The sequence below is a fragment of the Papio anubis genome, chromosome 17 (genome assembly GCF_008728515.1).
Source record: "Papio anubis isolate 15944 chromosome 17, Panubis1.0, whole genome shotgun sequence".
In the NCBI taxonomy this organism is placed as follows: domain Eukaryota; kingdom Metazoa; phylum Chordata; class Mammalia; order Primates; family Cercopithecidae; genus Papio; species Papio anubis.
The window spans coordinates 37,218,153-37,246,143 of record NC_044992.1 but is presented as its reverse complement, the minus strand read 5'-3'; the positions used below and the strand labels follow the sequence as shown (position 1 = coordinate 37,246,143).

At 42.3% G+C, this 27,991-nt stretch overlaps 1 protein-coding gene and 1 long non-coding RNA gene across 3 annotated transcripts in view; both read right to left on the bottom strand.

Annotated features, from left to right (window-relative positions):
- Positions 1-24,759, bottom strand: part of MMD (monocyte to macrophage differentiation associated) — a 29,091-nt gene extending 4,332 nt beyond the window's left edge. The window contains exons 1-6 of one of the 2 annotated variants that reach the window (XM_003912777.4): positions 24,436-24,759; positions 16,904-16,985; positions 14,043-14,203; positions 10,535-10,609; positions 6,802-6,903; positions 4,526-4,595 (exon numbers count right to left, since the gene is read on the bottom strand). In XM_003912777.4, coding sequence (XP_003912826.1) covers positions 4,526-4,595; positions 6,802-6,903; positions 10,535-10,609; positions 14,043-14,203; positions 16,904-16,985; positions 24,436-24,461 — 516 coding nt within the window. In that variant the 5' untranslated portion in view covers positions 24,462-24,759. The remainder of the gene's footprint in view (positions 1-4,525; positions 4,596-6,801; positions 6,904-10,534; positions 10,610-14,042; positions 14,204-16,903; positions 16,986-24,435) is intronic. The other variant, XM_009190301.3, reaches the window with a different exon arrangement.
- Positions 22,408-24,429, bottom strand: LOC103878780. Its single transcript, XR_639110.4, has 2 exons — positions 23,599-24,429; positions 22,408-23,339 (listed from the first exon to the last, which is right to left on the bottom strand). It is a non-coding gene; the product is annotated as an uncharacterized LOC103878780 (long non-coding RNA).
- Positions 24,760-27,991: the final 3,232 nt, after the last annotated feature.

Below are 27,991 nucleotides of genomic sequence, written 5' to 3'. Positions count from 1 at the left end.
ACGGAGTCTCATTCTGTTGCCCAGGCTGGAGTACAGTGGCATGATCTCAGCTCACTGCAACCTCTGCCTCCTGGGTTCAAGTGGATTCTCCTGCCTCAGCCTCCCAAGTAGATGGGATTACAGGTGCTTGCCACCACACCCAGCTAATTTTTGTATTTTTAGTAGAGATGGAGTTTCATCATGTTGGTCAGGCTGGTCTCAAATTCCTGACCTCAAGTGATCTGCCCGCCTCAGCCTCCCTGGCTAAATTTTTGACATTAATGTTACTAAACTGAGCTAACTTCAACTTAAAGTTAATAGGGCTTTTTTGTTTTTTATTTTCCTTTCAGCATTTTATTTTATTTATTTTTGAGATGGAGTCTCGTGCTGTTGCCTAGGCTGGAGTGCAGTGGCCTGACCTCAGCTCACTACAATCTCCTACAACCCCTGCCTCTTGAGTTCAGGCAATTTTCCTGTCTCAGCCTCAGCCTCTCGAGTAGCTGCGATTACAGGAGCTCTGCCACCATGCCCAGCTAATTTTTGTATTTTTAGTAGAGACAGGGTTTCACCATGTTGACCAGGCTGATCTTGAACTCCTGACTTCATGTGATCCACCTGCCTCAGCCTCCAATGTGCTGGAATTACATGCGTGAGTCACTGCACCTGGCTGCTTTCAGCATTTTAAATGTGCCATTACATTGCATTCCTGCTCCCATGAATGCTGATAAAATATCAGTGGTCATCTTCTCTCCTTGCTCTTTTTTCTCTCTCTGGCTGATTTTAAGATCTTTTCTTTGCCTTTGTTTTTTAATAATTTGACTTTAATGTGTCTTAGTGTAGTTTTCTTTGTGTTTATCCTGCTCAGGCCTCCTTGTGCTTTGTGGATCTCTAGGTTGATATTTTTCATCAAATTTGGAAAAGTTGTAACTATTATTTCTTAAAAAAAAAAAAACAAAAAAACCATAAAACAGAACACCCAAAACCAAAAACTGCCCCAATGTCTTTCTCCTTTTGTTCATTTTTAAATCAGTCTTTTCTCTCATGCTTCAGTTTGTATAGTTTCTACTGACCTGGCTTCAAGTTCACTGACCTTTGCTTCTGCAATATCCAATCTGTTATTAAATCCCTCCAATAATTTTTTTTTTCTCAAGACATCACAGTTTTGGGATCTAGAATCTCCATGTGGATTCTGCTTCATAGTCTCCATGTATTTTCTGAGATTCCTCATCTGTTTTAAACTCCTCGTGTGGGAATCTCAATATCTCTCCCGTCTTTTGATCTGTGTCTATTGATCGTTTTCCCTTAGGTATGTGTCATTTTCCAGTTTCTTGCCTAACTGGTAATATTTATTATATATTTATTATTTATTTTATTACATTATTATTGATTTCTGATCATATTTACTTATGGTACACGCTAAGTTGTTACAGTAAAGATTCTGTTGTATTCCTTTAAAAATGGTTGAGTTTTGTTCTGTTAGGCGGTTTACTTACTGGAGGATCAATTTTATCCTTTCGAGGTTTGTTTGGGCCTTGTTATGGTAGTTCTAGAGCAGCCCTCTCTCTAGGGATAGAGTAGCTCTACGCCTAAGCTGTGGCCTTGGCAGCGTCAGCTGAGTGCCTGAGATGTCCAGCACCATCTGTGAACTCTGGCTGGTTGGAATTTCAATGTCTCTCAGCACTGGGCACTGTCTGGAATCTCCATTTATCTTCCAGCCTTCTAAGAGTTATTTGCAACTGGAGCTTGCAGAGTTTTGCCCTGCACAAATTCAGCTTGATATCTGGACAACGACTCAAGGAAACTGCTTTATGGATTTCTGAAGCATCCTCCCTGAGCAGCTCCCTCCTCTTCCATACCCTGCCCCACAAACTGCAGCCTTGTCGGTAGCTTGAAGTGTAATTTCTGTTTCCTCCACCCAGGCTGCTATTCTCTGGGCTTTACCTCCTTTTGTTGTTGTTTGGAAAGTGTCTCCAAGGAAACAACTGGGTGAATTCAAAGCTCATTTTCTTGGTATCTCTTCCCTCAGGGATCACAGTCCTGTACTGTGTTCAGAGCCAAAAAACAGTTACCTTTATTCCTTTTCCAGTTTTACAGTTCTTTATGGCAGAAGGATAAGTCTAGTACCCATGATTCTGACCAGAACCAAAGATTCGCATTTTCATTCATTCTGTTACTGTGTTAGTTGCTTTGTTACTTCATTCATTCTGTTACTTTGTTAGTGGTTTATGAGGTCCTTTTTGATCTGGACTCTTGTCTAGCTCTCCAGCTTTGTTACAAGACTTGTGCTACCTGCATACCTGCCCCCACTATGCATATGTACATAACTCAAGCTGGTACATGTATTTTATGTTACAAACAATGAACTATTTTCATTTCTCCAAAGATGCTGGTGCTTTCCCCTTCTCTGGGCTTCCTTCATGCTGTATTTTCTACCTGTAACATTTGCCTCACCCCTTCCATCTCTCAGCTCCTACATGTTTTTCCAAATCAGCTGAAATATCACTTCCTCTGGTACTTCTGTAATGCTCCCATAGCAGCCTGAACTTTCCCCAATCAAATATTTTATCAAATTTCATGATCTCTTTTTCTTTAGTAGGAACTGTATTTACCTGCTTGATTCTATTGATTTGCTTTCCCTTAGGTATATGTCATTTTCCAGTTTCTTGCCTAACTGGTAATATTTATTATATATTTATTTTATTACATTATTACTGATTTCTGATAATATTTACTTATGGTATATGCTAGGTTGTTACAGTAAAGATTCTGTTGTATTCCTTTAAAAATTGTTGAGTTTCGTTCTGTTAGGCAGTTTATTTACTAGAGGATCAATTTTATCCTTTCTATGAAAGCAATGTGGGGGATCATCCTGCTTGATTATCAGAAACATTACTCACCCGCTATTGTACCACTTATGGAAATATCAATTACAGATTTAGGCTAGTAAAATTACTGGATAAACCTGCTCTTATGATACCCAGAGGGAATTTGCTTGAAATTCTACTCTAATAATTAGGCTGCACAAACCTTGCTTATATTGCTTTGGGTGTCCTGAAATGCCCTCTAACTACATGGCCTTCAAGGCTGATTTTCTCATTTCTGTCACTAAACTCCTCCTCCTAACCATTCCCTGTTGCTTATACCATCTATATGTATTTTGGGTGCTAGGTAATTATTAAAACCATCATAAACCTCATATCTCAAAGAAATGTATTTTGTTATAGTCTCATAAAGACATCCCCTGAAAAAACAGAACCAGATTTGAAAGTCTTAAACCTTTTATAGGTGTTTCTGTGACCAGGAAAAAAACTATCACAGAATTATGTTCCTATAGCTAGGCGTGAAGCTTATGCCTATAATCCCAGCACTTTGGGAGACCGAGGCGGGTGGATCACCTGAGCTCAGGAGTTCAAGATCAGACTGGCCAATATGGTGAAACCCTGTCTCTACTAAAAATACAAAAAATTAGCCAAGGGTTGCAGCTGGCATCTGTAATCCCAGCTACTTAGGAGGCTGAGGCGGGAGAATCACTTGAACTCAGAAGGCAGAGGTTGCAGTGAGCCAAGATTGCACCACTGCACTCCAGCCTGGGCAACAGAGCAAGGCTCTGTTCCCCCACCTACCCCCCCCCCCAAAAAAAAAGTTCTTACAATGTGCCTATGAGATTAGGAGTGAAATCATAAGTACAGTTCTTCTGAATGACATAGGCTCAGAAGAGTTCAAACTAAACACATTGGGACCTCTTTAATTAATATAGTGCCTAGAGCCTAAGATACTGGAATATATAAGCCAAAGGCCTGGTAACCAGGTGGATGGAACCATGAAGTTGTAATAATATATTTTCATTTCAAAAGGACAGATACACACAGACTTCTCAACAGTAATTCAATTTGAAAGGGAATTCAAATATATACATGCAACTGCCTATTACAGGTAATGTTACACTTTACCCACAAAAATCCCCAAAAGATATAGTCAAGCAAAGTAAAAGGAAAAAAAAAAAAGTGCTTGCCTTAGAAAACAGAACAAACAAAAAAAAGTGCTTGACTTATGACTTAAAAGCAAGGGAAAGGAAAAGTAAGAGTAAAGGGATTTGAAAAATATCTCTCTGAACCTATTCTGGTTCTGATTCAGGAAAGTACCATAAAGACAGAAACATACCTAAATTTATAGCTTTGCCGAAACGTACATCGTGCCTAGTGCAAGCTTACGAGTTGCTGGCACACTTCATTATTTTTATTATTTTTTTGAGACAGGGTCTCGCTCTGTTCCTCAGGCTATAGCACAGTGGCATGAACAAAGCTCACCACAGCCTCAACCTCCTGAGCTCAAGCAATCCTCCTGCCTCAGCCTCCCATGTAGCTGGGACCACAGGCACATGCCACCATGCCCAGCTAAACACTTCATTATTTATAAGTTATTTTTCTTTTGAGTCTCTATTTAATGGACATAACTTCAGAAAGAAAAGCTATATATCATATCTATAATCATACTAAGTTCCAGCAGTTTAAAAGAAAATAACTAAAATTCTGAAGCCATGTCTTACCATTGACGTCACCACCAAGGCTGGAGAGAATCCCATTGTGAGATAGAAAAAGAGTTCAACCACCTTATACCTGTAGGAACAGAAGTGCAGTTAATTTAACTTATGCATTTCTATAACACCTAACAATTTACATACCAGCCTTTCCTTTCTACTTTTGAGAAAGAAATGTAAACTCTTAACTATTCAAATACAACGTTATTTCTCAGTAGGCAACCACTAGGCCTCTAACTAAAACACAGTAGTTAAGTAATAAGGAACTAGCATTTCTTTCAGGGTTGAAAAGGCATCAAATCCCACATGCTACCTAGAAAATGTTTTCTGCCAGCCGGGTGCAGTGGCTCACACCTGTAATTCTAGCACTTTGGGAGGCCGAGGCAGGCAGATCACGATGTCAGGAGATCGAGACCATCCTGGTCAACATTAACACCGTGAAACCCCGTCTCTACTAAAAATACAAAAAAAATTAGCCGGGCGTGGTGGTGGGTGCCTGTAGTCCCAGCTACTCAGGAGGCTGAGGCAGGAGAATGGCGTGAAACCGGGAGGCGGAGCTTGCAGTGAGCCGAGATCACGCCACTGCACTCCATCCACCCTGGGCGACAAAGCGAGACTCCATCTCAAAAAAAAAAAAAAAAGAAAATGTTTTCTGCCAAAAGTAGTTATCGTTTAACCCACTCCACCTTGTAAAAGATTTCCTCTTCTGATCCTAGAGTGTCTGCTTTCATTACCATTCCAATCCATAGCTATAAGTGAAATTCAGAAAATGAATGGAGATGCAGCCTGGAGCCTAGTTTATCAGCAAAAAGGAACGGCAAACCCTAAGGAAAGGACCTGTAATTCTGTTTGTCTCTTTATTTTGCACCTGCACAAACTGTAATTTTAAGGTTCATCACATTAGACTACAAAAGATCTAAAAACTCCAAGAAATACATTGCACTGAAATTCAAATTACCTTTCAGCCTAATCAAACCAGACTATAAGCTCCTCAAAGGCAGGAACCAAGATTTAATTATGTTTTGATCTGTAAATCCTAGAATAGTACCCGACACAATTTAGGTACTCCCTAATGTCCGCCAAACTGAATGGCCAAGGGTGACTCATACCTCATTCATCGTGTTTTATACTCAAAGCCTACCATGAAATAATCATATAGGGGAAGAATGGGTTTATGGGCTTTGTTTATACCAGAAGGCCGGCAAAAGGAGAAAAGATAGTTGCCTTTCTTGACTTCCTAGTTTATTCAAGGATATAAATAAGAGATTTGAGTCCAAGAAGCAAACTGTTCCCTCGGACTTATATATACTATAATATATAACAGTACTCAGCAATGCTAATTATGGTAAAAAGGTATTTAAGTGAATTTCAGAGCCAAACAGTAGTGAAAACTACCATTTTCTTCTTCTGAAAGGGGAAAACAATTTGGTACTTTCTGATAAACACAAATTATGTTCAATTCTGAGAGCCATTCTGCCAAGCACAATAGATAAAGAATTTAATGAACTGTAAATAAACCCAATGACAAAGATTTCATGGTTGTGTGTTTCTCAAATTCAAACATACAGGGTAACGAAAACAGCCATGGAATCAGAACTGGGATGTTTGGGTCCTAATTTCCAGATGAGGCACTAACTTGATGCATATCCTAAATGTTCTGATTTTTTAATCATGAAGCTGGAATAGGGGACCTTGAAGGTCTCCTCTAGAGCGAAGATGCTAAATTTCAATAAGCTTTTGTTTTTATATTGCTCAATAATTAGGACTGTCAGCTATGAATAATTGGCTAAAAAGCAGTAACCTAGAGCTAGGATATTAAGAGTTCCAAAGTCCTTCCCAACATCCTTTTTCTCAAGATACCCTTTATGGAATACCCTATACGCCCTTCTTTAGGTAAATATTGTGCTGGGCATTTAATACCTATTTTCTCCGATCTTCATAAACACCTTGACAAGCGGCTGTTTTTCTCACATGATGACTGAATCACAGAGAATAAGGCCAATTTGCCTCATGCTATAGAAATGAAGTCTGACGGACTCCAAAGGGGCTGGTCACCATGTCCCCTCAACTGCATTATACCACACCTGTACCACTCTTGTTTTTCCACAGCAATCTTTCCACTAATAATGGATACCAAATGGTTTTGAAGATTTATTAAAAATAACATATTCTATTTATGTATTTCTACTATTTTGAAGTACGAATAAAAGTAAATTATATTGCAATGCAGGTAATATTTAGGCAGTCGATTTTAAAACTATCAAATGTAAATTATTTTCTCTTACTTTTCATGGTAGAGAAATACATAAATGGTTCCTCCAGCTGCCATGAGCCAGATAAACCAACGCATGTGAGATGCCAGGGGTCCAAGTTCACGAAGATTTAACCTAAAAATGTAAACATGACAACAAAGAGCAGAAGTGATAAATGAAGGGAATTAATAGAACCTGTGTCATTGAAAACTGAGAAAGACTTAGGATGAGAGCAGGAAGAAAAGGCACTCAACACATCAAGGAGGCATTTGGGCAATTTAGGTAAAATTAAGCAACTAAAAGACAAATTTGTCAGTCAACCTTTAAGACTCAGAATTAGGCCGGGAGCTCACATCTGTAATCCCAGCACTTTGGGAGGCCGAGGCGGACGGATCCCTTGAGGTCAGGAGTTCAAGACCAGCCTGCCCAACATGGTGAAACCCCATCTCTATTAAAAACACAAAAATTAGCCGGGCGTGGTGGCATGTGCCTGTAATCCAAGTTGCTCGGGAGGCTGAGACAGGAGAACGCTTGAGCCCAGGAGGCGGAGGTTGCAGTGAGCTGAGATCACACCACTGCACTCCAGCCTGGGTGACAGAGCAAGATTTTGACTAAAAAAAAAAAAAAACAAAAAAAACAAAAAAAAAACACTTAGAATTAGTTTCGACATGGTTTAAAAATAGAACCAGCTAAAAGCAGACAAGTAGAAGGGAGTCCCAGCACTCTTGTGACGCCTAACTTACCCTATTAGGCAGAATGAGGTCAAGACTGCTTGCCCTTTAATTTCTGACTGTGTATTTGGGAGTGGATTGCTTACAAAGCTTAATGAGAACCTGGAACAAAATCCTGAACCAGGATCACATATCCACAGTGGATACCTAATACACAAACCAACTGTCTCCATTATCAATCTCTCTGCCAAGAGAGAACATGAGAAGAATTACTCCTAACATATATTATGGAAGACATTTTGTTGGAATTTAACCATGGACTGTTGTGAGGTCTGAATTTTAAAATGCTGCAAATTCATTTGTACTAACTTCATATTAAGAATACATGAGAAGTCTGGGAACAGTGGCTCACACCTGTAATCCCAGCACTTTGGGAGGCCGAGGCTGGCAGATCACTTCAGGTCAGGAGTTCAAGACCAGCCTGGCCAACATGGTGGAACCCAGTCTCTACTAAAAATATAAAAATTAGCTGGGTATGGTGGTGGGCACCTGTAATTCCAGCTAGGGAGGCTGAGGCAGAAGAACCACTTGAACCCAGGAGGTAGAGGTTGCAGTGAGCTGAGAAAGCGCCACTATATTCTAGCCTGGGTGACAGAACAAGACTCTGTCTCAAAAAAATAAATAAATAAAATAAATGAGGCCAGGTGTGGTGGCTCACACCTATAATCTCAGCACTTTAGGAAGCTTACATGGGTGGATCACCTGAGGTCAGGGGTTGGAGACCAGCCTGACCAACATGGTGAAACCCCGTCTCTCCTAAAAATACAAAAAAATTAGCTGGGCATGTGCCCATGGTGGCATGTGCCTCTAATCCCAGCTACTTGGGAGGCTGAGGCAGGAGAATCTCTTGAACCCAGGAGGCAGAGGTTGTGGTAAGCTGAGATCACACCATTGTACTCCAGTCCAGCCTGGGCAACAAGAGCAAAACTCCGTCTCAAGAAAAAAAAAAGAAAAAGAATAAATGAGAAAAAAACAAATGTTGTCCTGATTATCTATAACTACAAAAGTCACATTTCCAAATGGAAAAAGTACAGCCTACATATCTAAAACTACAGGTAAACAAATTGCCTACTCTGATATTTAACTCCTCAGCTCACATTTAAATTCTTTTTATTCATTTACTTATTTTAAATTAAAGAATTTAAAATAACTACAGTAAGGAATCCTGTTTGGAACACCCTGTAGGTTCCTACTGAAATAAGCATTGTTCTGGGCATTTAATATCCATTCATAAAGGCCTTTCAGTGTTCTTCTTCCAACGTGAAGCCAACCTATAATTTAGTCAGATGCTGGGCAAAGATAGCACTTACTTTTTACTCCTTCAGATAATCAGGTTTCTTTTGAATCATTGATGCTGCATTAGCCAGAATCTAGAGGCATCCTGTTTCTAATGACTGCAGTAGATGATAGCAAAATATAAGCTTCTGAGTTTTTAAAACTGGATTATGTCTTGTAGAGGAAAGCTAATGTTTCTTTAAGAGTTTCAAAGCAACAAAAGATTATATTTGATCAGCACTAAAAAGGCAGAAAGATCAAAGGCACTGAACAGAATACTAGGTATTTTAAATAGTTAACTCATGTGGCCGGTTCTCTTACTCCACAAAAGAAATGATAAACACACTTGCTATATAGTAGCTACTGCACTTAAGGTGAATTGAAGACAAATGGCTTAAATTTCAAAAACAGGCTGGGTGCGGTGGCTCACACCTGTAATCCCAGCACTTTGGGAGGCTGAGGCGGGCAGATCATTTGAGGTCAGGAGTTTGAGACCAGCCTGGGCAACGTGGTGAAACCTCGTCTCTACTAAAAATACAAAAATTAGCCAGGCATGGTGGCACATGCCTGTAGCCCCAGCTACTCAAAGGCTGACACAGGAGAATCACTTGAACCTGGGAGGCAGAGGTTGCAGTGAGCTGAGACCACGGGCCACTGCCACTGCACTCCAGCCTGGGCAACATAGTGAGACTCCGTCTCAAAACTAACAAACAAACAAAAATGGCTGAGTATGGTGGCTCATGCCTGTAATCCCAACACTTTGGGAGGCAGAGGCAGGCATATCACTTGAGGTCGGAGTTTGATAGCAACCTGGTATCGACAACATGGTGAAACCCTATCTCCACCAAAAAAATAAAAAATTAGCTGGGTGTGGTGGCACATGCCTGTAGTCCCAGCTACCTGGGAGAATGAGATGGGAGAATGACTTGAACCTGGGAGGTGGAGGTTGTAGTAAGCTGAGATGGCGCCACTGCATTCCAGCCTGGGAGACAGAGTGAGACCCTGTCTCAGAAAATAAAAAAAAAATAGGCCGGACATGGTGGCTCACGCCTATAATCCCAGCACTTTGGGAGATCAAGGTGGGCGGATCACTTGAGGTCAGGAGTTCCTGACCAGTCTGGTCAACATGGTGAAACCCCATCTCTACTAAAAATACAAAAATTAGCCATACATGGCAGCACGTGCCTGTAATCCCAGTTACTCAGGAGGCTGAGGCAGGAGAATCTCTTGAACTCGGGAGGCGGAGGTTGCAGTGAGCCGAGATTATGCCACTGTACTGCAGCCTGGGCTACAGAGCGAGACTCTTGTCTCAAAAAAAACAATAAAATAAATAAATAAGCTCGCTTTCCTCATACGTATTTACAGCATTTCCACTTAAACAATTCAATTTTCTAGTGTTCTGAACAACAGCAGAGGTACAGGGAAACAATATGGAGAGCAAAGGTTACAGATTTCAAGAGTGAGCAAGCTATCTGCACACATGGTGAAACCCTATCTCCACCAAAACCTTTGCACTTCTTCTCGAACAATCCAATACCAAGATATTATAAACAGCAGCAATATTCTCCCCTTCAAATATGCAATCTGACCCAAGTACATCGAATGGGAAAAAAAAATGCATGCATGTATGTGTTCAGGAGGAGGGGACGTGGTGTACACATGAGGGCTGAGGGTGGGGACAAGAGGAAGAGAGGAAAGGAGGAGTGAGGAATTCTAATCATAAAATCACTACCTTCAAAAATAGGAAGACTGTATCTTACCATGGAGCATAAGAAGCAGCAATGAAGAAATAGATAACCATTCTATCACACATGTGAAAACAATGCTCCACTGTCCTAATGAGGGGGAAAAAAAAGTTAAGTAAATTTTTCAGAAAGTGTTCAGATAGGAAGTATGGGTTATCACTCCACTATGTTGCAATTTCCATTCTTGTTCTTGTTCTCATGGCCTTTACACTTGTTCTGCCAAGGGCACACACATTTTTGTTGTTGCTAATGTTATGAAGTCATGAGTAAAAGCTTTGTATTATTTTTTAGGTTGCACATACAATAGATACTCTCAGCATATATGAGACATAGGGACAGAGCTCCATGATAGCCAGGAAATCTGAGGTGGTTAAAGCAAACAAACAGAATCTGTCTTTTCTGATGTTTTCCATTTCTTTTGGATCCCATCTAACAGAAAAATGAAGTTCCTGGAGGGCAGACCACCTTCCCCCCATCACCCCAGCTCCTATCAGTGCAGGGCAAAGTCCTGATGTTCAGTAAACACTCCCTGAGCTGAAATCACATTCTTTGTATCTTTTTAGAGTGTATTTACTGTTTTTACTTCAAATACCCTGGTGTGGATAGTAAATAGTAATAAAGGAAATTCAGAAACTAACTTAGGAAAAACAGTAACAAAAACAAAGAAAGGCACATTTACTACAAAAGCATGGCCACCTGTATTTCTAAGCAAGTTCCTCCTTCCAAAACTGAAAAGTCAGGGGTCTACGTACAAAGAGTTTGGTTCACTGAGGTCTATTCATAAAATGGATTAGACGGAATCTGCCCTTTACTGAGATAATTTAAAAGTATAAATTTGTGGTATCATCTTGAATCTATTTTCACTGTCCAAGCAGGTATAACTATAATTTGAGGGAACACCAGTATTAGACTTTGCCTCCCCCTACATGTAACATTGACCAAAGCAAACTAATAAGGACTTGTGTAAGTGAAAAAATATACCCCGTAAAGGCTGGGCGTGGTGGCTCACACTGATAATCACAGCACTTTGGGAGGCTGAGGCAGGTGGATCACTTGAGGTCAGGAATTTGAGACCAGCCTGGCCAACACCGTGAAACACTGTCTCTACTAAAAATACAAAAATTAGCCAGGTGTGGTGGCACAGGCCTGTAGTCCAAGCTACTCAGGTGGCTGAAGCACAAGAATCACTTGAACCCGGGAGGCAGAGGTGGCAGTGAGCTGAGATTGCACCACTGCACTCCAGTCTGGGCAACAGAGTGACAGTCTGTCTCAGAAAAAAAAAAAAAAGAAAAATGTATTCCATAAATATATATACCTACCATGTATCCACAAAAATTAAAAATAAAAAAAAAAGTTTTAATGGAATGAAAAATACATTTGTGAGAAAGAATGGGTTTCAGTCTATTAGTCATCAGAAGCTATAGCATACCCATAGATGATACTTTATGCCATAGGTCTAAAGAAGTGAACACTACATCAATGCTTTTCAAACTTGACTGCACATCATCAGCTGGGGAACTTATAAAATACTGTGATGGCCTCCAGTTCAGAAGACTCTGAAGGGCTAGGAGGTGAGATAGAGGTTGGAGGAAGGGGAAGAACAAGTTTTTATAACTCCTTGGATGACTGTGATTCCTAGCAAGGTTTTGGGCCTTTCTAATTCTGTTTTCTAGATTGTTATACGCTGTTAGAGTAGGTAGACGGATCTGGAGTCTTATCCAAGATCTGCCACCGACCTCTCTGACTCTCACTTTCCTCATAGCTAAAGTGAAAATAAGATCTTTCTCATGGAGTATGTGTGAACATTAAATGAGATAATGTAGGCCATGTATCTAGCATAGTACCTAGCACACGGGAGCACCTACCATGTAATAAATGCTAATTCCCTTCTCACTTTTACTTAAATAAGCCTTTTTTGATATTTAAAAATTCTATAAGAGCAAAAATCTACACATGGCATATGATTCTAGCGGTGCTATTCAAAGTTCAAGAGAATCTAGTTTCTATTACACCTCTGGCAGGAAGATCCAGAATACTGAAGTAGGTACCTACAACTTTTTATTGATCCAGAATCTAGATATCGAAGCCAAGTTTGCTGAGACAACCACAAGCACTAAATTGTGCCAGGAAGATAATAACCTTCTAACCTGGCCTCTGGGCGCTGCGGCAGTGTGTCCTAAGGAGCCAGGACAGGCACTTTTGTGGTTCTCTTGTGAGTGTCCCAGAGTGCCCTTGTGATTCAATGCTGTAGTTTTATTTTAAGCCCAGGAAACTGTCACCTTACAGGAAAAGGTAGCAGACTGCAAGCTATATGCAATATTGTAAAAGATATGGTGAAAAAAACTAGGACTTGGAGTCAGAGGTCTTGGAATAATCGGATTCTGCTGGTTTCACTGACTCAGACAAGTCAGGTCACTTCTCTGAGCCTCAGTTCCCCCAAATAAAAATTAAGTGATTTGAATTAGATGATTTACAAAGATCCTCCCAGCTCTAAAACTCTAGGATTCTACATGTGAGGGAACCAGTAATCATCTCATAAATCTCAAATCCTGCTTGTAAATGAAGCATATCTTTTAAATATCAGATTGTTTGAATAGTTTGAGGTTTTTTTGGACATTCTTTAAAACCAAAAGGCATATTCGAGTATTTCTTTAAATTGCTCATACTCTGCTCTGAATCTTCCTGTTTTGAAAAGAAGTTTTGCCCTTTAGGGTTGTGCAGAATCCATTTCACAAGCAACCCATTCCCACCTCAATGGTGTGGTGCTCCAAAATCAATCCTTCACTCAGAGGAGGAAAGCTTTTATGTTCTTCTCGTTGGCAGGCCAAGAGCTATAGTATTGTTTTGAAAGTGCTTGACGGCTATTAATAGCAAAATATGTGAACTTTGAATAATATACACAAGACTTAATTCTGAAAGCTAAACTTTGCAAAATGGTAAACTCAAACAATAAGTATACCTCCATACTTCACACACTTGTGGGGTCTTTTGTAATTTTCAAGTTATTTTCAAGTACCTTATCTCATTCACCTGTCACACTGACTGTGTGACTCAGGTATTATTATTCTCATTTAAGTGATACAGATACTGAGGCTCCACAAGGTCAAGCGATTTACCCAACATTAAAGAGTAGGGCTGGGCCTCAAAACCTGCCTGCTGACTCCAAGCTCAGTGTGCTTTGTCACTACCCCACAGCTGCTGCTCCCATCATATCCTCAGTGTGCTTGATAGTATTGGAAAATAGCTCTCAGGTTTTTAAGTGGTAAGTCCTGGGGAATCAGTGAGGTTTTGTTTGGGGTTACTGAGCAAAGGCCTCCCTTTTTAGATGCATACTGGGGAGGAGTCCTCAAACTTCATCCAGTCCAAAGAACAAGTCCTGAATAATGGGATAGTATTCTAGTCTACAAGGCAGAAAAATGTCTACTCTTTGCCCTACTTGACTAAAGCATGCCAGCGTGGGAGGCTACCAAACATGTTGAGTCAACTATTTGGATCTGTTGAAACAGCATGCCATCCACTGTACCTTAAGTGGCTCTTTTTCCACGATACAATGTGAAATACTGTAGAAACGATGAAGAGGGCACAGAGTCCCATTCCATAAATCCATGCTGTTATCTTTTCCCAGCAGTCATCAGACAGCCGATGGAGGAGGGCACTGCCCACAATGGCCGGAACAATGAGGAACTGAGGGAAAGATAAAGAATGGTGAATGGAATATTCTGGCTTTTATGGAATTGAGTCTTTTACTAAAAGTACAGAGGTTTACCAGGAACAATTTTAGTAAAATAGTCTTAAAGCAAGTATTTGTCTCTCCTGGATAATCGTCACGAGAGCCAGATGAAATTAGCTGCTACACTGGAAAGCAGGTAATACCATTCAGGGCCCAGGAATTGTGCCAACCAATGGGGATACAATTAAGTCATCAAGGATGCAACATTATTCAGCTGTTGCAAAACAGATGTTCTTTATCCTAATTTCATTAAATAAGGACATGTTTCATTCTACTTTGTAATCTGATTTAGAGTAATTACTTGAAAGATTCAAATAGCAAGCAGTCTGGGTGTGGTAGCTCATGACTGTAATCCCAGCACTTTGGGAGGCTGAGGCAGGAGAATCACTTGAGCCCTGGAGTTCGAGACCAGCCTGGGTAACACAGCAAGACTCAGTCTCTACAAAAATTTAAAAAATTAGCCAGGCATGGTGGCAAACACCTGTAGTCCCAGCTATTTGGCAGGCTGAGGTGGGAAGACTGCTTGGGCCTGAAAGGCTGAGGCTATAGTGAGCCGTGATTGTACCATTGAACTCCAGCCTGGGAGGCAGAGTGAGACCCCGTTTCAAAAAAAAAAAAAAAAAAAAAAGCCAAGCATATACGCAGATTTTTCAGGGAGGTCCTCATTTTAAAACATCTGTCCTGTTGCAATTGATATCTCAATATTTCAGGTCAGGATAATTGAACAAATCAAGTAATAGGTATTATAAAGTACATAGCAACACACACATACAAAAAGTCAATTGTTGAAGTTATACACCCTGATTTTCACTTTGGATCGGTACATTCCACCAATTTGAGAACTACTGCAGAGAGTGTTTTGGGGTCACTTCATTTTTAACAGAGCCTTTTAAATAAGCAAGAGCAATCCATTTCCAAGGCCCACCTATTCAAAAAATCCTGAGAATTTTAGAGAGAATTTTGCTTTCTGCACCATATTTCATAGTCCACATGGTCACAAACTTTAAGGTCTAGTCATACGTGTATGATTATGACTAGTAACTCCCAGGAGGATAAACGACTTTATCAGATATTAGAATAAGTATACTTGACAAAGAATACAATCGTTAGCAATTTGCTTATCTTTTTTCTCCCCAAACCTACATTTGCCATCTTGCAACAGAATGTTAAATCCCCTAGATGAGACTGGCATGAGTTTTTCAGATGCTGAAGTTTTCATTGGCCCAAGCAAAATTAGAACATTAAATACAATTGCATCTCTGCTGGGAAGCAATGGCCACTGTAGGGGTGGGAGTCTATGGCTCCCCTCCCTATTTCAGAGGATTTAAGTATATTTAAGTACAAGAAAGTTTTTCATAAAACAAAATGTATTTCATTGAAAGGAATGCCCTTTATCTTGAGATCTTGAGACCATGTCCTTTCTACTTTTCATGTTTAAGTATGTTCTCTCCAGTGAAATGATGACAAAAGGGTGTTTTGTTTGTGTTAGAAATATTATTGGTCCCTGAAATCCAAAAATTCAAGATATGGTTTAATAAGATTATATTTTCTGTTCTAAAAACTTAATATGGAGGTTTTGTCAGGTTTCCCTTAACTACAGTTTACACAAGTGTTCCTTAACCTGTGACACATTCAGAAGAGACAAGTTAAGTTTATTCAGGTTCATCCTGAGTAAATATTATTCCTAAAGGTAAGCTGTGTGTCTCAATATCTGAATAGTTGTATTGTACCAACAGTGTCTATCATAAACTAGCCTGTTCTAAACATTCATTGTTAAAGAAGTAAACTGGTCTTTTCTCTATTTCTTGTTTTCAGACTGTATCCCAGCCACTATTTTTCCCTCAAAGTCACTAAATGCAAGGGAATAATGAAACCACAGATAAAGTAAAAAATGTATAATGACATAAGAAAATGCCATTAATGTCACATTAACAGGAAAACTGAAAATACATACATATTCACAAACACCCCCAACACAGACAGACACACACACACACACACAAAGAAATGCACTAAAGTGTTAACAGTTTATTCCTGGTTAGTTTTGTTTTTCGTATACATTTTTCAGTATTTTTTAAAGTTTCTAATAATGAGCATGTTTTGCTTTTATAATGCAGAAAAAAATTAACAAAAAAATTTATGGATCACATCAGCTTTTTCTTCACCAATATGGAATAACATCTCCTCTGGGGAGCAGTGGCCACTGTAGGGGTGGGAGGCCATGGCTCCCCTCCCCATTTCAGAGGATCACTTAATTTAAAAATGCATCGTTTTCAACAAATTGTGAACTCTCCTTGCCAAATGAACACAGCTGATTGTCTTGAAAAGGCGATTCATTTCATTCTAGGGGTGAGAGTCTTCATAAATAGGTGTCTTTGGTTTTTCTGTAACTAGGGTATATACTATTATTATTCCCTTAAAGATCTTGTTGGAGAAAGCAAATCCAGGACAGAGCTGACTGTCGGTTAGAACACACAAAGCGTTCTACATGCTTATATAGCTTCTGGTGACGTGACCCAGCACTGATTTCCTGGTAGATAAGGTCACAGAGATGGGTAAATCCAACTAATTGCGCTGAGGTTACTAGAGTAACTACCCCTTCCTCCCCGCAAAGCCCTGTGGAAAGGTGGCAATGGCGGAAAACTTGTACTCACTGCGTGTGTGTAACAGTTAGCAGCATGTTCATAGCAAGTTGGCTTGTAGCGGCCATTGGCTGGAGCTCGATGGTTCATGAACCTGTAGAAACAAAAAGAACGTGACGTAAGAAAAACTCAAAGTGTGTGAAGAACAATGAGTAAACCTACCAGTGGGCATGTGGTCTATTCTAAGCCAGGAAGTGACTGGTGGAAATACCTAGTTGCAGTAATAAAGCCAAAGCCACTAAAGAGGAGTCAAACGAGCCAACAGCAATGATCCTTAAGCAAATACCCTAGTTTATTAGATTAAGCAGTCTTTCAGTTTATTCAAAAGAAAAACCTTCTATAACCAAAAGCAAACTTCTACAACCAAAAGCAAACAGAAACCATATCCACCCCTTCAACTGGAACCCTCCTCCTCCATTCACACACACACACACACACACACACACACACACACACGGTACAACTAAAAAAGAAACAAACAAATTTTTCTAAATTTTATTGTCATTTAGTGAAAAGGGATACACTACATTTGAAACACAAAGTTTCTATTTTCTCTCTTAAAATTAACAAAACTTTATACAGGCGCATCTTTAAACCCTACATCCCATGATTAACAGGCCTGTCCCACTAGTTTCCCTACATTGTATTACCTGTCACCAGACAGCTTAAATAAATGATGCCTGGGTACCTCCAGGCAACTTAAAACAGGAGGTATGTTTTTCACCTTCATTATTCCTGAATTCCAAGAGTCTGCTTTAAAGACCAAACACATGACTACTACCTGATTCTTTTGGCAACAAAATTCATATATACACACAAATGTGTGTATGTATCTAAATATCAAAATCTGCTACATATATAGACATATGCCCATATTCCACACTTCCCTTTAGGCTAACTTTGTGACGATCAGTAGTACCGCGAAAGGCATGAATACCACAGAACCTAGAGAGGATAGCATTCTTCCATTTCAGTATGCTGAGTGAGGATGCCCTCCTCACCAAAAACCCAACCCATACCCACAACAGGTTTCATGAGGGACTCTGGATTAGTCTAACTCATCCTTTTTTTTCTCAGAAGAAGAGAAAAAAGCAGCTGTCTGAATAAAAGAAAGAAACAGATGCACAGAAACAGATGGAGGAAAAAAAAAAAAAAGAAAAAAAAAAAAAACAACTTCAACAGCATTCAGGTCGCAGAGGTCCACTGCATTCCTGTGCTTAAGAGTCTGTAAGACGTCAACAGGCTTTGCACAATAAATCATCCTTTTGCTCAAGCTAGTTTAAAGAAGTGTGAATGGCAGGGGGAGGTGGTTGGTATTTTGTGCCACTAATGAGTTGTAACTACTCATTACCTTATTCATACACACAATAAAAAATGGTACAAGGCTGAACCAAATGGTAGAACCAAGTTGCCAAAAATTGGCTAAAACGCATGACCAAGCCATTTTAGAGAGTGCCCAGTTTACAAATAAAAGACCAGCCAATACTCTCTCCCTGAGTTAGGAAGAGCCTGTTATCCTTAGATCAAATAAATAAAAATAAAGTGGCAGCCACTATTAACACAATACAGATAGTTCAGGTGGAAAATCCACTGTGGAATGAATTTGGGACAGTGAAGATATTTCACTTGGCCCACTGATGGGTTAAGATATTTAACTAGTGTACAAAATATGTACTTACTGAGTATAATCTACCAGATGGTTTGAAAATCAACTGTTAAAGAGAAATATACAGCTACTAGCTTCAAAATTTATCCAAGCTATTCTCAAATATAGTTAACTATTATCAAGCATCATCTTTTCTCCCCCGCTAATATTTTAAAAAATTTTACTATTTCCTAAGGGACAAGAGTGTTGCTATACAGTTCTTATTAGCAAAAAAGAAAATAATTACACTCTTGGGAAGAATGCTTTAAAAGTGTCCCAAGTATTGGAGGATATACCACATCGTTGCCCTGAGATATAACAACAGAGCTGTAAGTAGCATACCCTATTAGGAATTTTCAAGGGTAAACAGCAAGGCCCCAAGATGGCTGAAGTTAGATGAAATTGAAAGTGCTCTGTGTAGGGTGCAGTAAGTAGGATTTGTCTACCCACCACCAGGCTGCAGACTAAAATAGCAATTTATATCTCTGGCAGCCCAATCTAAAAATAGTCAAGCCATTACCCAGCAACAGGGATAGACTTTCACATTTTCTCCTAAAAACAAATAAACTGGATGGCCATGTTTATGACAGCTGAGTCCCTGATCACCTGGAATCATTCACATTAAAAAATAAAATAGAAAGTTATACAGAAAAATATCCCACCCATGGTGACTCAAGGCACTCTCTCCTGATGCACAGAGCAAGACACGGACAATAGGGAAAGATAAGGGTAACTATCCTGGAAGCAGTTCTCTAAATCTGAGGCTCAGCAGGATAGACAGCATAATTGTTCTGCTGGGAAAGTACAATACAATTTTCCCATTTCTCTCTAACCTGCCAGGGTGCAATCAAGCCTCCTCCACAGCCTCCTGAAGAAATCACTCCTAAGACCTAAATGGAAAAGCAGATGTAAAATGTAAATCAACTCCCACACTCTGGCCTTCATCTCTTCCCCAAAAAAAGAAATGGGAAAGGTTCAAGTGCTGGTTATGGAAAACAGCATCCATTTATGGAAGACATCTCTATTTAAGGCGGAGTGGCCCTAATGGTTACTCAATGCCTGAGTAACCAGCAAGCTCTAGAGGGTTTGAAGGAAGGTGATTTAGTCCTGGGAGTGGGAATTGCACTTAATAAAACTACTAGTGAAGCAGGGTTTTTTCACTCATCCCTTCACTTTCTCTTTCAAAACTCTCCTGCCTTCCCCCTTGCCCAACGTTCTTATCACCTCCTCCTTCCCCCGTACCCCTCTCCCATGCCATGACAGAATTTCAAAACCGTGGAGGGAAAGAACAGATCAGAGGCCTGGGAACACTCCTCAGCACACTAACACACTTGAAATTCAGCCCAAAGCACTGTGCCCACTGAGTAGATCTGCAGCCCACCAGCAGATCTCAGAGGCTGATCTCAGTAGATCAAATCCCGCAAGTGTTCCTCATTCTCCGAGTGCAAGTACCGTCAACGCTACCTTCAAAATATATTTCAAATAAGTCCACCTCATCACTTGAGGTCAGGAGTTCAAGACCAGCCTGGCCAACATGGAGAAACTCCATCTCTACAAAAATATAAAAATTAGCCTGCCATGGTGGCGTGCACCTGCAATCCCAGCTTCACAGCTCCTACCTTAAATAAAGACCTAACATCTCAAGTCTGTGCAAATACAAAGTCTCTTAACTAGTCTTCCTGCTTGACCCCCTATAGACTCTCTTCTTTATATAGCAGCTACAGTTTTCCATTAGAAACAGATCAGGGGTTGGGCATGGTGGCTCACACCTGTAATCCCAGCACTTTGGGGGAGCTGAGGCAGGAGGTCGCTTGAGCCCAAGAGTTTGAGACCAGCCTGGGCGATATAGTGAGATCCCATCTCTACACAAAAAAATGTAAAAATTAGCCCGGTGTGGTGGTATACGCCTGTAGCCCCAGCTACTTGGGACTGAGGTGGAAGGACTGCTTGAGCCTCAGAGGTCAAGGCTGCAACAGTGAGTTCTGATGGCACCACTGCACTCCAGTCTGGGTGACAGAACAAGACCCTGTCTCAAAAACAAACAACAACAAAAAACCCAGATCACATCACACACCCCAATCCCAGCTTAAAGTCTGCCTCTGGCTTCCCAAAGTGCTTACCATAGCACTGAAACACAGTGTTCATAGGCCCAAAAGCCCTGAGTGGTCTGGGCCTCACTCCCCCTCCAGTCTCAGGGTGGCATCTTTCTCTCTCCACCCTCTGGCTATACCACCTCTTTTCTGCTCCTTAAACACATCAAGGTTGTGTCTGCCTCTGGGTGTGTGTACTTGCTGTTTACTTCTGTCTAGGATCTTCTCCAGAATGCTCAGCTCTCTTCTCATCCTTTCAGCTCAGCTCAGATGTCACCTCCTCAGAGAAGTTTTCCAGACTATCCTAACTGAAGTATCATTTCAACCCTCCATATCCAACCAGAGCCCTGTGTCACAATTGGTAAGACTTTGATTTGTTTTAGCTTATTTTTTATTTCATCTTTTCCCACTGTAGTGTGAATTCCACAGGCTATCTTGTTCACCTTTCCATTACCAAACTCAAGTACAATGCCCAGCTTATTGCTAGAGCTTAATGATTGTTGAAAGAATAGAAAGACATTCCAGCTACTGCTGAACTATTTCGTCTTAACAAAGATATCCCATAGTCTATTAGTTTTACTGTGGACACGGCAGGTTCTGTAAGTAAGAGAAACACGCAGCCTTGGAACCAAGAGAACCCCGAATCTCACAAAAAAACACTTAAAAGCCAAAACAATGGATGTTCCAAGGGCCCCTTCAACATCTCTTATGTTGCAATGTATGAGTGCACCCTTCTTACTATTAGCTCCCCTTTATGACTGAGCCTATTTGTTCAGGAAAAGCGTCCAATGTCAATAGTGCCAATCTTGACTTCATTATTAAATAAAGGAAGATGGCGTATATAAGGAGACTACCCCATGCCTATGATTTAGTGCTTTAAGAACTTGGGGAAAAAGACAATAGGTAGCCCTGTAAGATTCTAATACTTTAGATTAAAATGCTTTCCCACATATCCACTTTTGAAGCTAGCTACATGATCATGAGGTTGGGGCTGAGGAAAAGGGCTTTTTTTCCCTTGGATCTTTGGTTGCAAGACTGTTGAAATGAGTACACACCAACAAGAAGATACAGTAGAAGTTCTGTGGATCTTATACCTATATGGAATACACACAGATGTGGTGTGGGCAGGGAGTTAGAGAGAGAAAGAGGTGAGCTAGCAGCATGAGTGGTGGAGAGACAGACATGAAGTTGAACTCTTGGATCTACCCCTTCCTAGCTGTATGACTATGGGCAAGTTTCCTTTCATTCTCTAAACCTATTTACTCTTCTATCAAATGGGTATAAAATTTATGTCTTCCAGAGTTACAGTTGAGGATGAGTAATATACAAGTGCCCAGCCAGTGCCTGGCATAGATAAATGGCACTCAACAAATGTTAGCAGTTATTGCCATCAATCAGAGATGCTGTGAAGGGGAGAGGACGACTTTGTGTTTGTCTATGTGTGTGTAGGTATCTTGGGGATACTCAAGTGTGAAACAGATAAAACAAGGAAGATAAAATATGCCTCTGTGTTCCAGTGGAATTTTTCACATCCTAAGTTTGTTAAGAAGCCATCATTGCATAAACCCCTCCTCGTGCTCCTCTATTCAGTCCCAATAAATCTATCAGGGAGGAAGCACATCTCCCCTCAGAGACAGTGTGTTTGTACCGTCCTCCAGTTCCTTTGTAATTTACCTACCTGGGAATGCTCAGAAAGATATATCATAAACACAGCATGAAAAGGTGCAGAATAGTACCCTCAGCATTTTAATGTGTGAACCACAAAAATCAGGACATTCTCATTACATTACTTTTTGTTTATAGGCTTTATTTCCAAGTTAAAATTGATGCTTAGAAATATGTTTCCAACCTAGCCTATGATAGAGAACCGGGAAATTATGAGATCACACAAATCTTCAAAGAAAATCAGGGTGGGTCTAGATGTCATCAAGAAAGAAACTGTTAAATATCCACTGAGCAAAACACAAGCCCCCAAGAAAATTACAGTCTATGCCACACCAAAAGAAAATGCCTGTATTTTTAGTTTTTAAGTTAATAATAGAGAGCGCAAAAATCACATTACAACTGTCTAATAAGGAATGGATCAGTGTCCAGCAAAAATAATTAAAAAGTCAGTTCGATAAGCTGAGAGGGTAGCATCCTAAATGAAGTTTTTTGTTGTTGTTGTTGTAACACTGTTTTAACATTTGTGCAACAAATAATTGAACAGGGTCTTTTTTTTTTTTTTTTCTTTTTAGAGAATCCAAAGGAATAGGTAAGAAGGACAAACTCTTAATCAAATAAGGAAGAGGCAATTTCACAGAATATTGCTACTGTTCTCTGAAAACAGGAAGAGCACAGACGTGTAGAGAAGTAAAACCAAATCAAACAAACCGCATGCACAGGGCTTCACTGATCATGCCTGAGTGCATGTTACATTCTCTCTAAAAGCCCCTCCGGTCTTCATTTCTGACATCAGGTTCTAAAGTCGGAACACTATGGTTCCATTTTGCCATTAGACACACCGATATGGAGTTCCCACTGGGGGAACAGTGCCAGGCATTCAACACCCTGACTGATAAGCAATATATTCAGAAGTCAATCCAAGTCTTCAAGCTGATCCCCTTCCTGGTGGCCCAGACCATGTCAACTCTTCTGTGCATTTGTTGCCTCCTTTACCCTTTGGGACTAGGGGAGGAATGAGATGGGTGAGTGGGCAGTGAGGGTATGGAGACTGGAAAGAAAAAAAAAATGTGTACTTTAAAATTCGGAAATAAAAGATAGTGTCTAAAAACTCAACAACCTTCTGGGAAGATTTCATGCATTTCTTACAATTTCCCCTGTCCCTGCACCCCCAGCAAACCTGCTGGTGGTGAAGGTCCGGGAATTTACACAAAGGGATGCGGAGTTACCACAAGCCCTGGAGAGGTGAACTTTCACCCACTTAAACAGAAAAGAAAAGCCCGGAGTTCCTCTCAGAGCCTTGGGCTAACCTCCATCCATTGTTAGACGGTGGAGCCCCAGAGGGGAGTAAGGCCATGGCGCCCCCCAGCCCGGCATTTCCACCAGCTCTACAGTGAATGAGCAGCGGCCAGCCTTCCGGTGGCGCCTCCACGGTTCCTCCTCCTCGTTTCCGAACACCGGCGCCTCCACAGCAGGTCTCGCCACCCGAAAGCTAACATGCCCCTTCGCAGAGCCCAAAATAGCACCGCCCTGGGACGCTCAGCTGGAGAACCAGCAGGGCCCCTACACGGTCAGGCAGGGCTAAGCTGGCGGAGCGTGCCTCAGTTTCCCTGTTCCTAGGGCCGTTCACAGACAAAGCACCCAAAATGCCTAGCACCCCGCTTTACGACAAATCTCTCCGCAGGGCGCCACCCAGTTCCGCGCGCCCCGGGAGACCCCCCCACCCTGGAGGTAAAGGGATGGAGGCCAAAGCCAAGTCGGAAGACTCGGGGGCGGCGCCCGGGGCTGGGGTTCGGGTTCCCAGAGAGAGCCAGAGCCCACCCTGTATGGGGATCGGGAGGGTGAGCCCCAGGAGCAAAGGGATCCCCGGGAAGGAGGACAGGCTTGGGGTCCCAGGTCCGGGAATCTATCCGAGGTCCGCAGATTGCGAGGGGAGACCCGGGTCAGGCAGGAGCTCCCATCCTCGGAGGAAGGGGATCGCCCAAGGACAGCAGGCTGGGGAATCCCCCGGGAGCTGATCCCGGGCCAAGGTGCTGGATCCACCCAGGATGGATCCAGGTGAGGAGCGGGGAGCCGTGCGCTTAACGGCGGGACTTGAGGACCCGCTCCTGACACGGGCAGCGGGACCGGGACGCCATCCCTCTCACCGCTGGAATCGATTCTTGAACCGCATTGATCCTCTGCTCCTCCTCGGGGGCCAGGAGCTCCGTCTCGTCAGCACCGGCGGCCCGGCGCGCGGCCCTCATGGGCTTGGGCTGCTCCGGAGGCCGCCTGCGTGTCCAGCGGAACCCTTCGGCCGGGTAGGGTCGGAGTGGGCCAGGCCGGGGGTCGGGACAGGGCTGGGGCCAGACCGGGCGGCTGGGGGCGGGAGGGAGGCCGCTTCAACGGCCCCGACGCCTCCCGCCTCCCGCCTCCCGCCTCCCCGGCTCCTCCGCCCGGGGGCTCCTGCGCCCCGCCCCGGAGCACGGCTCCGCCCTCGCCGGCTCTGTTCGCCTGCGTGCACCCGCGGTCGCCGGCGCGTCAGCGCGCCTGTCAGCCAATCGGCACCCCGAGCGGCGCGGCGGCTACGCTGCCATTCATTCCCGCTGGGCTCGGGCGGCGGGGCGGAGCCTCGCGGGGGAGGGGCGGGGCGAGGGGAAGGGGAGGAGCGCGGGAACGCGGCACCCTTCTGTAAGAGACAAGCTGGAGAAGAGACTGAGGGAGGGAGAGAAGTGGTGAAGGAGGAGATGGACCAGGAAATCTTAAAAGCATTGTGAAGAAAATAGCAGCAAACAAGCAGGCCTACCTCATTCATTTTTTCTTCATGATTCATTTCTCCATCCCTCCATTCATTTATTCCTTCATCATTTTGAGGGCCAGCTCCCGCGAGGCTGTTGTAAGAGGATCCAGGGCCGAATGAAAGACCTGTCCTTGTCTGACCCATGAGGGAGTTGAGGTCTCTGAGCCGTCTTCTAACTCCGAGATTCAGTGAGATCCACGAACGGAGGAATCCTCTGCAAGGATCCCTTTATGTTATCCTCCAGTTTACTTTTTATTTTATTTTATTTTTATCCAAGCAGCTTTCAAATAAACGAGTAGACTTGAATCAGGGTCCTGTCGCTAAACCTTCTAAACTCAGAGGGCCTCCTGGAAGAGAGGTTCAAATAAAAATAAATGAATGGGCCAGGTGCGGTGGCTCATGCCTGTAATCCCAGCACTTTGGGAAGTCAAGGTGGGCAGATCACCTGAGGTCAGGAGTTCGAAACCAGCCTGGCCAACATGGTGAAACCCCGTCTCTACTAAAAATACAAAAATTAGCCGGGCATGGTGGCGGGCACCTGTAATCCCAGCTACTCGGGGGGCTGAGATGGGAGAATCGCTTGAACTTGGGAGGCAGAGGTTGCAGTGAACCGAGATTGCGCCACTGCGTTCCAGCCTGGGTGATGGAGTGAGACTCTGACACACACACACACACACACACACACACTGAATGGGTGATTTGCCGAGCCTTTCCAGGATCACCCATGGAAGTTAAATGTGTTCCCTTCCAGGTATCCTGTCCATATCCGGCCCCCAGCCCACAAGCTAGAGACTCTGGAGGGGCATGAGGCCAGCCTGCTAGGAGTGCTAATTCGTCCTACAGTGATGCATTGGAAAGCCGGGGAATTCTGTCACCCATAATTCCAGTTCCCTTTCCTTGAACCTTCCAGAGAGGTGCTTTCCATGCTTATTGCATTAATCTTCCCAAGAACTCCTCTGGATGGGCATTATCCAGCTCATTTAACAGATGAGGCTGAGGCTCACAGTGGTCAATAAACTTGCCAAAGGCAAAAACTAAGGCTCCTACCTACCTTTCTCTAACATTAAAGACCCAGCTCCTTTCAGTAGTGGGACTGTCTCTCCCTGTTTTAAAGCAATACACTTCTCTAAAACAAAACAAACAAAACAAAACTTAGTCCACCCGTACCCTCACCACTAAATCAGGAAAATGAGCCTGGAATGAAAGTCTACTTCTTATCAGCTATGTTGGGCCACTGGGCTAAGCCATCAGTGTGAGAGGTGAAAGTAACAAAGGAGACAGCTAATAAAGATAGATGAAAAATAGCCTTGTGAAATAACATAAGAAGGGTTAAAAAAAAAAAAAAAAAAAACAAGGAAGCTCAATTGTAACAGATGTACCACACTGTTGGGGGATGTTGATAACGGGAGAGGCTGTGTATGTATGGGAAATCCCTGTACTTTACTCTCAATTTTTGAGTGATCCTAAAACTTCTCTGGAAAAAAATAGTCTTTTGGTTTTTTTTTTAAAAGGGGGCCAGGCACGGTGGTTTGCGCCTGTAATCCCAGCACTTTGGGAGATCTAGGTGGGAGGATCGCTTGAAGCCTGGAGATTGAAACTAGCCTGAGCACCAAAGCAAGAGTCCATCTCTAACAACAACAACAACAAAATTAGCCAGGTGTTGTGGCAGGCACCTGTAGTCCCAGTTACTTGGGAGGTTGAGGTGGGAGGATGACTTGAAACTGGGCCGCAGAGTGAGATCCTGTCAAAAAAAAATTAAAAAGGCAGGCAGGCAGGCAGGCAGGCAGGCAGGAAGGAAGGAAGGAAAGAAGGAAGGAAGGAAGGAAGGAAGGAAGGAAGGAAGGAAGGAAGGAAGGAAGGAAGGAAGGAAGGAAGGCAGCAAGGAAGGAAGGCAGGCAGACAGAAAGGCAGGGAGGCAGGCAGTGCTGATACATGTTACAACATGGATGAACCTTGAAAACACTATGTTAAATGAAAGAAACCAGTCAAAAAGAACTGCAGATTGTACAATTCCATTCATACAAAATTCCATTAATATGTCCCAGAATAGGCAAATCTTTAAAATAGATTAGTGGTTGCCTAGGGCAGGGGAATGGGAGGGGATTGAGAAGTGATGGCTAAGAGGTGTAATGGTCTTTGGGGTCTAATGAAAATGTTCTCAAATTGTGATAATGGAAGTACAATTCTGTGAATATATAAAAGCCATTGAACCGTACACTTTAAGTGGGTACATTGTATGGCATAGGAATTCTATCTTAATAAAGCTGTTAAAAGATTTTGAAAAATGTTACTTTCTGTAAAAAGGTTGAAATAAAAATATCTGGAGCACAGAGATTGTCTTATTCATGTTTGTATTTCCTGGAGACTTTTAACAGAAACTCACACGCAGTAGGTCCCCAATAAACAGTTAGTTAATGAACTTAATTAAAAAATAACTGAAAACAACAACAGCACAATGAGCCAACAGATGCCAGATCACATCTTTGTGGTTTTTTTTGTTTGTTTTTTGGTTTTTTTTTTTGAGATGGAGTCTGGGCTGGCCCTGTCGCCCAGGCTGGAGTGCAGTGGCCCGATCTTGGCTCACTGCAAGCTCCGCCTCCCAGGTTCATGCTGTTCTCCAGCCTCCAGAGTAGCTCGGACTACAGGCGCCCGCCACCATGCCTGGCTAATTTTTTTTTTGTATTTTTAGTAGAGACGGGATTTCACTGTGTTAGCTAGGATGGTCTCGATCTCCTGACCTCGTGATCCACCCACCTCTGCCTCCCAAAGTGCTGGGATTACAGGCTTGAGCCACTGCACTTGGCCTAGATCACATCTTATTAGTGACGTAGGAGTGTGCAGAGATAAGAAGTGAACTGAGTATGACGAGCATAATGAGGAAGGGGTGCCAGAAAGAAGGAAGTCTGCAGATGGATTTTGATTGA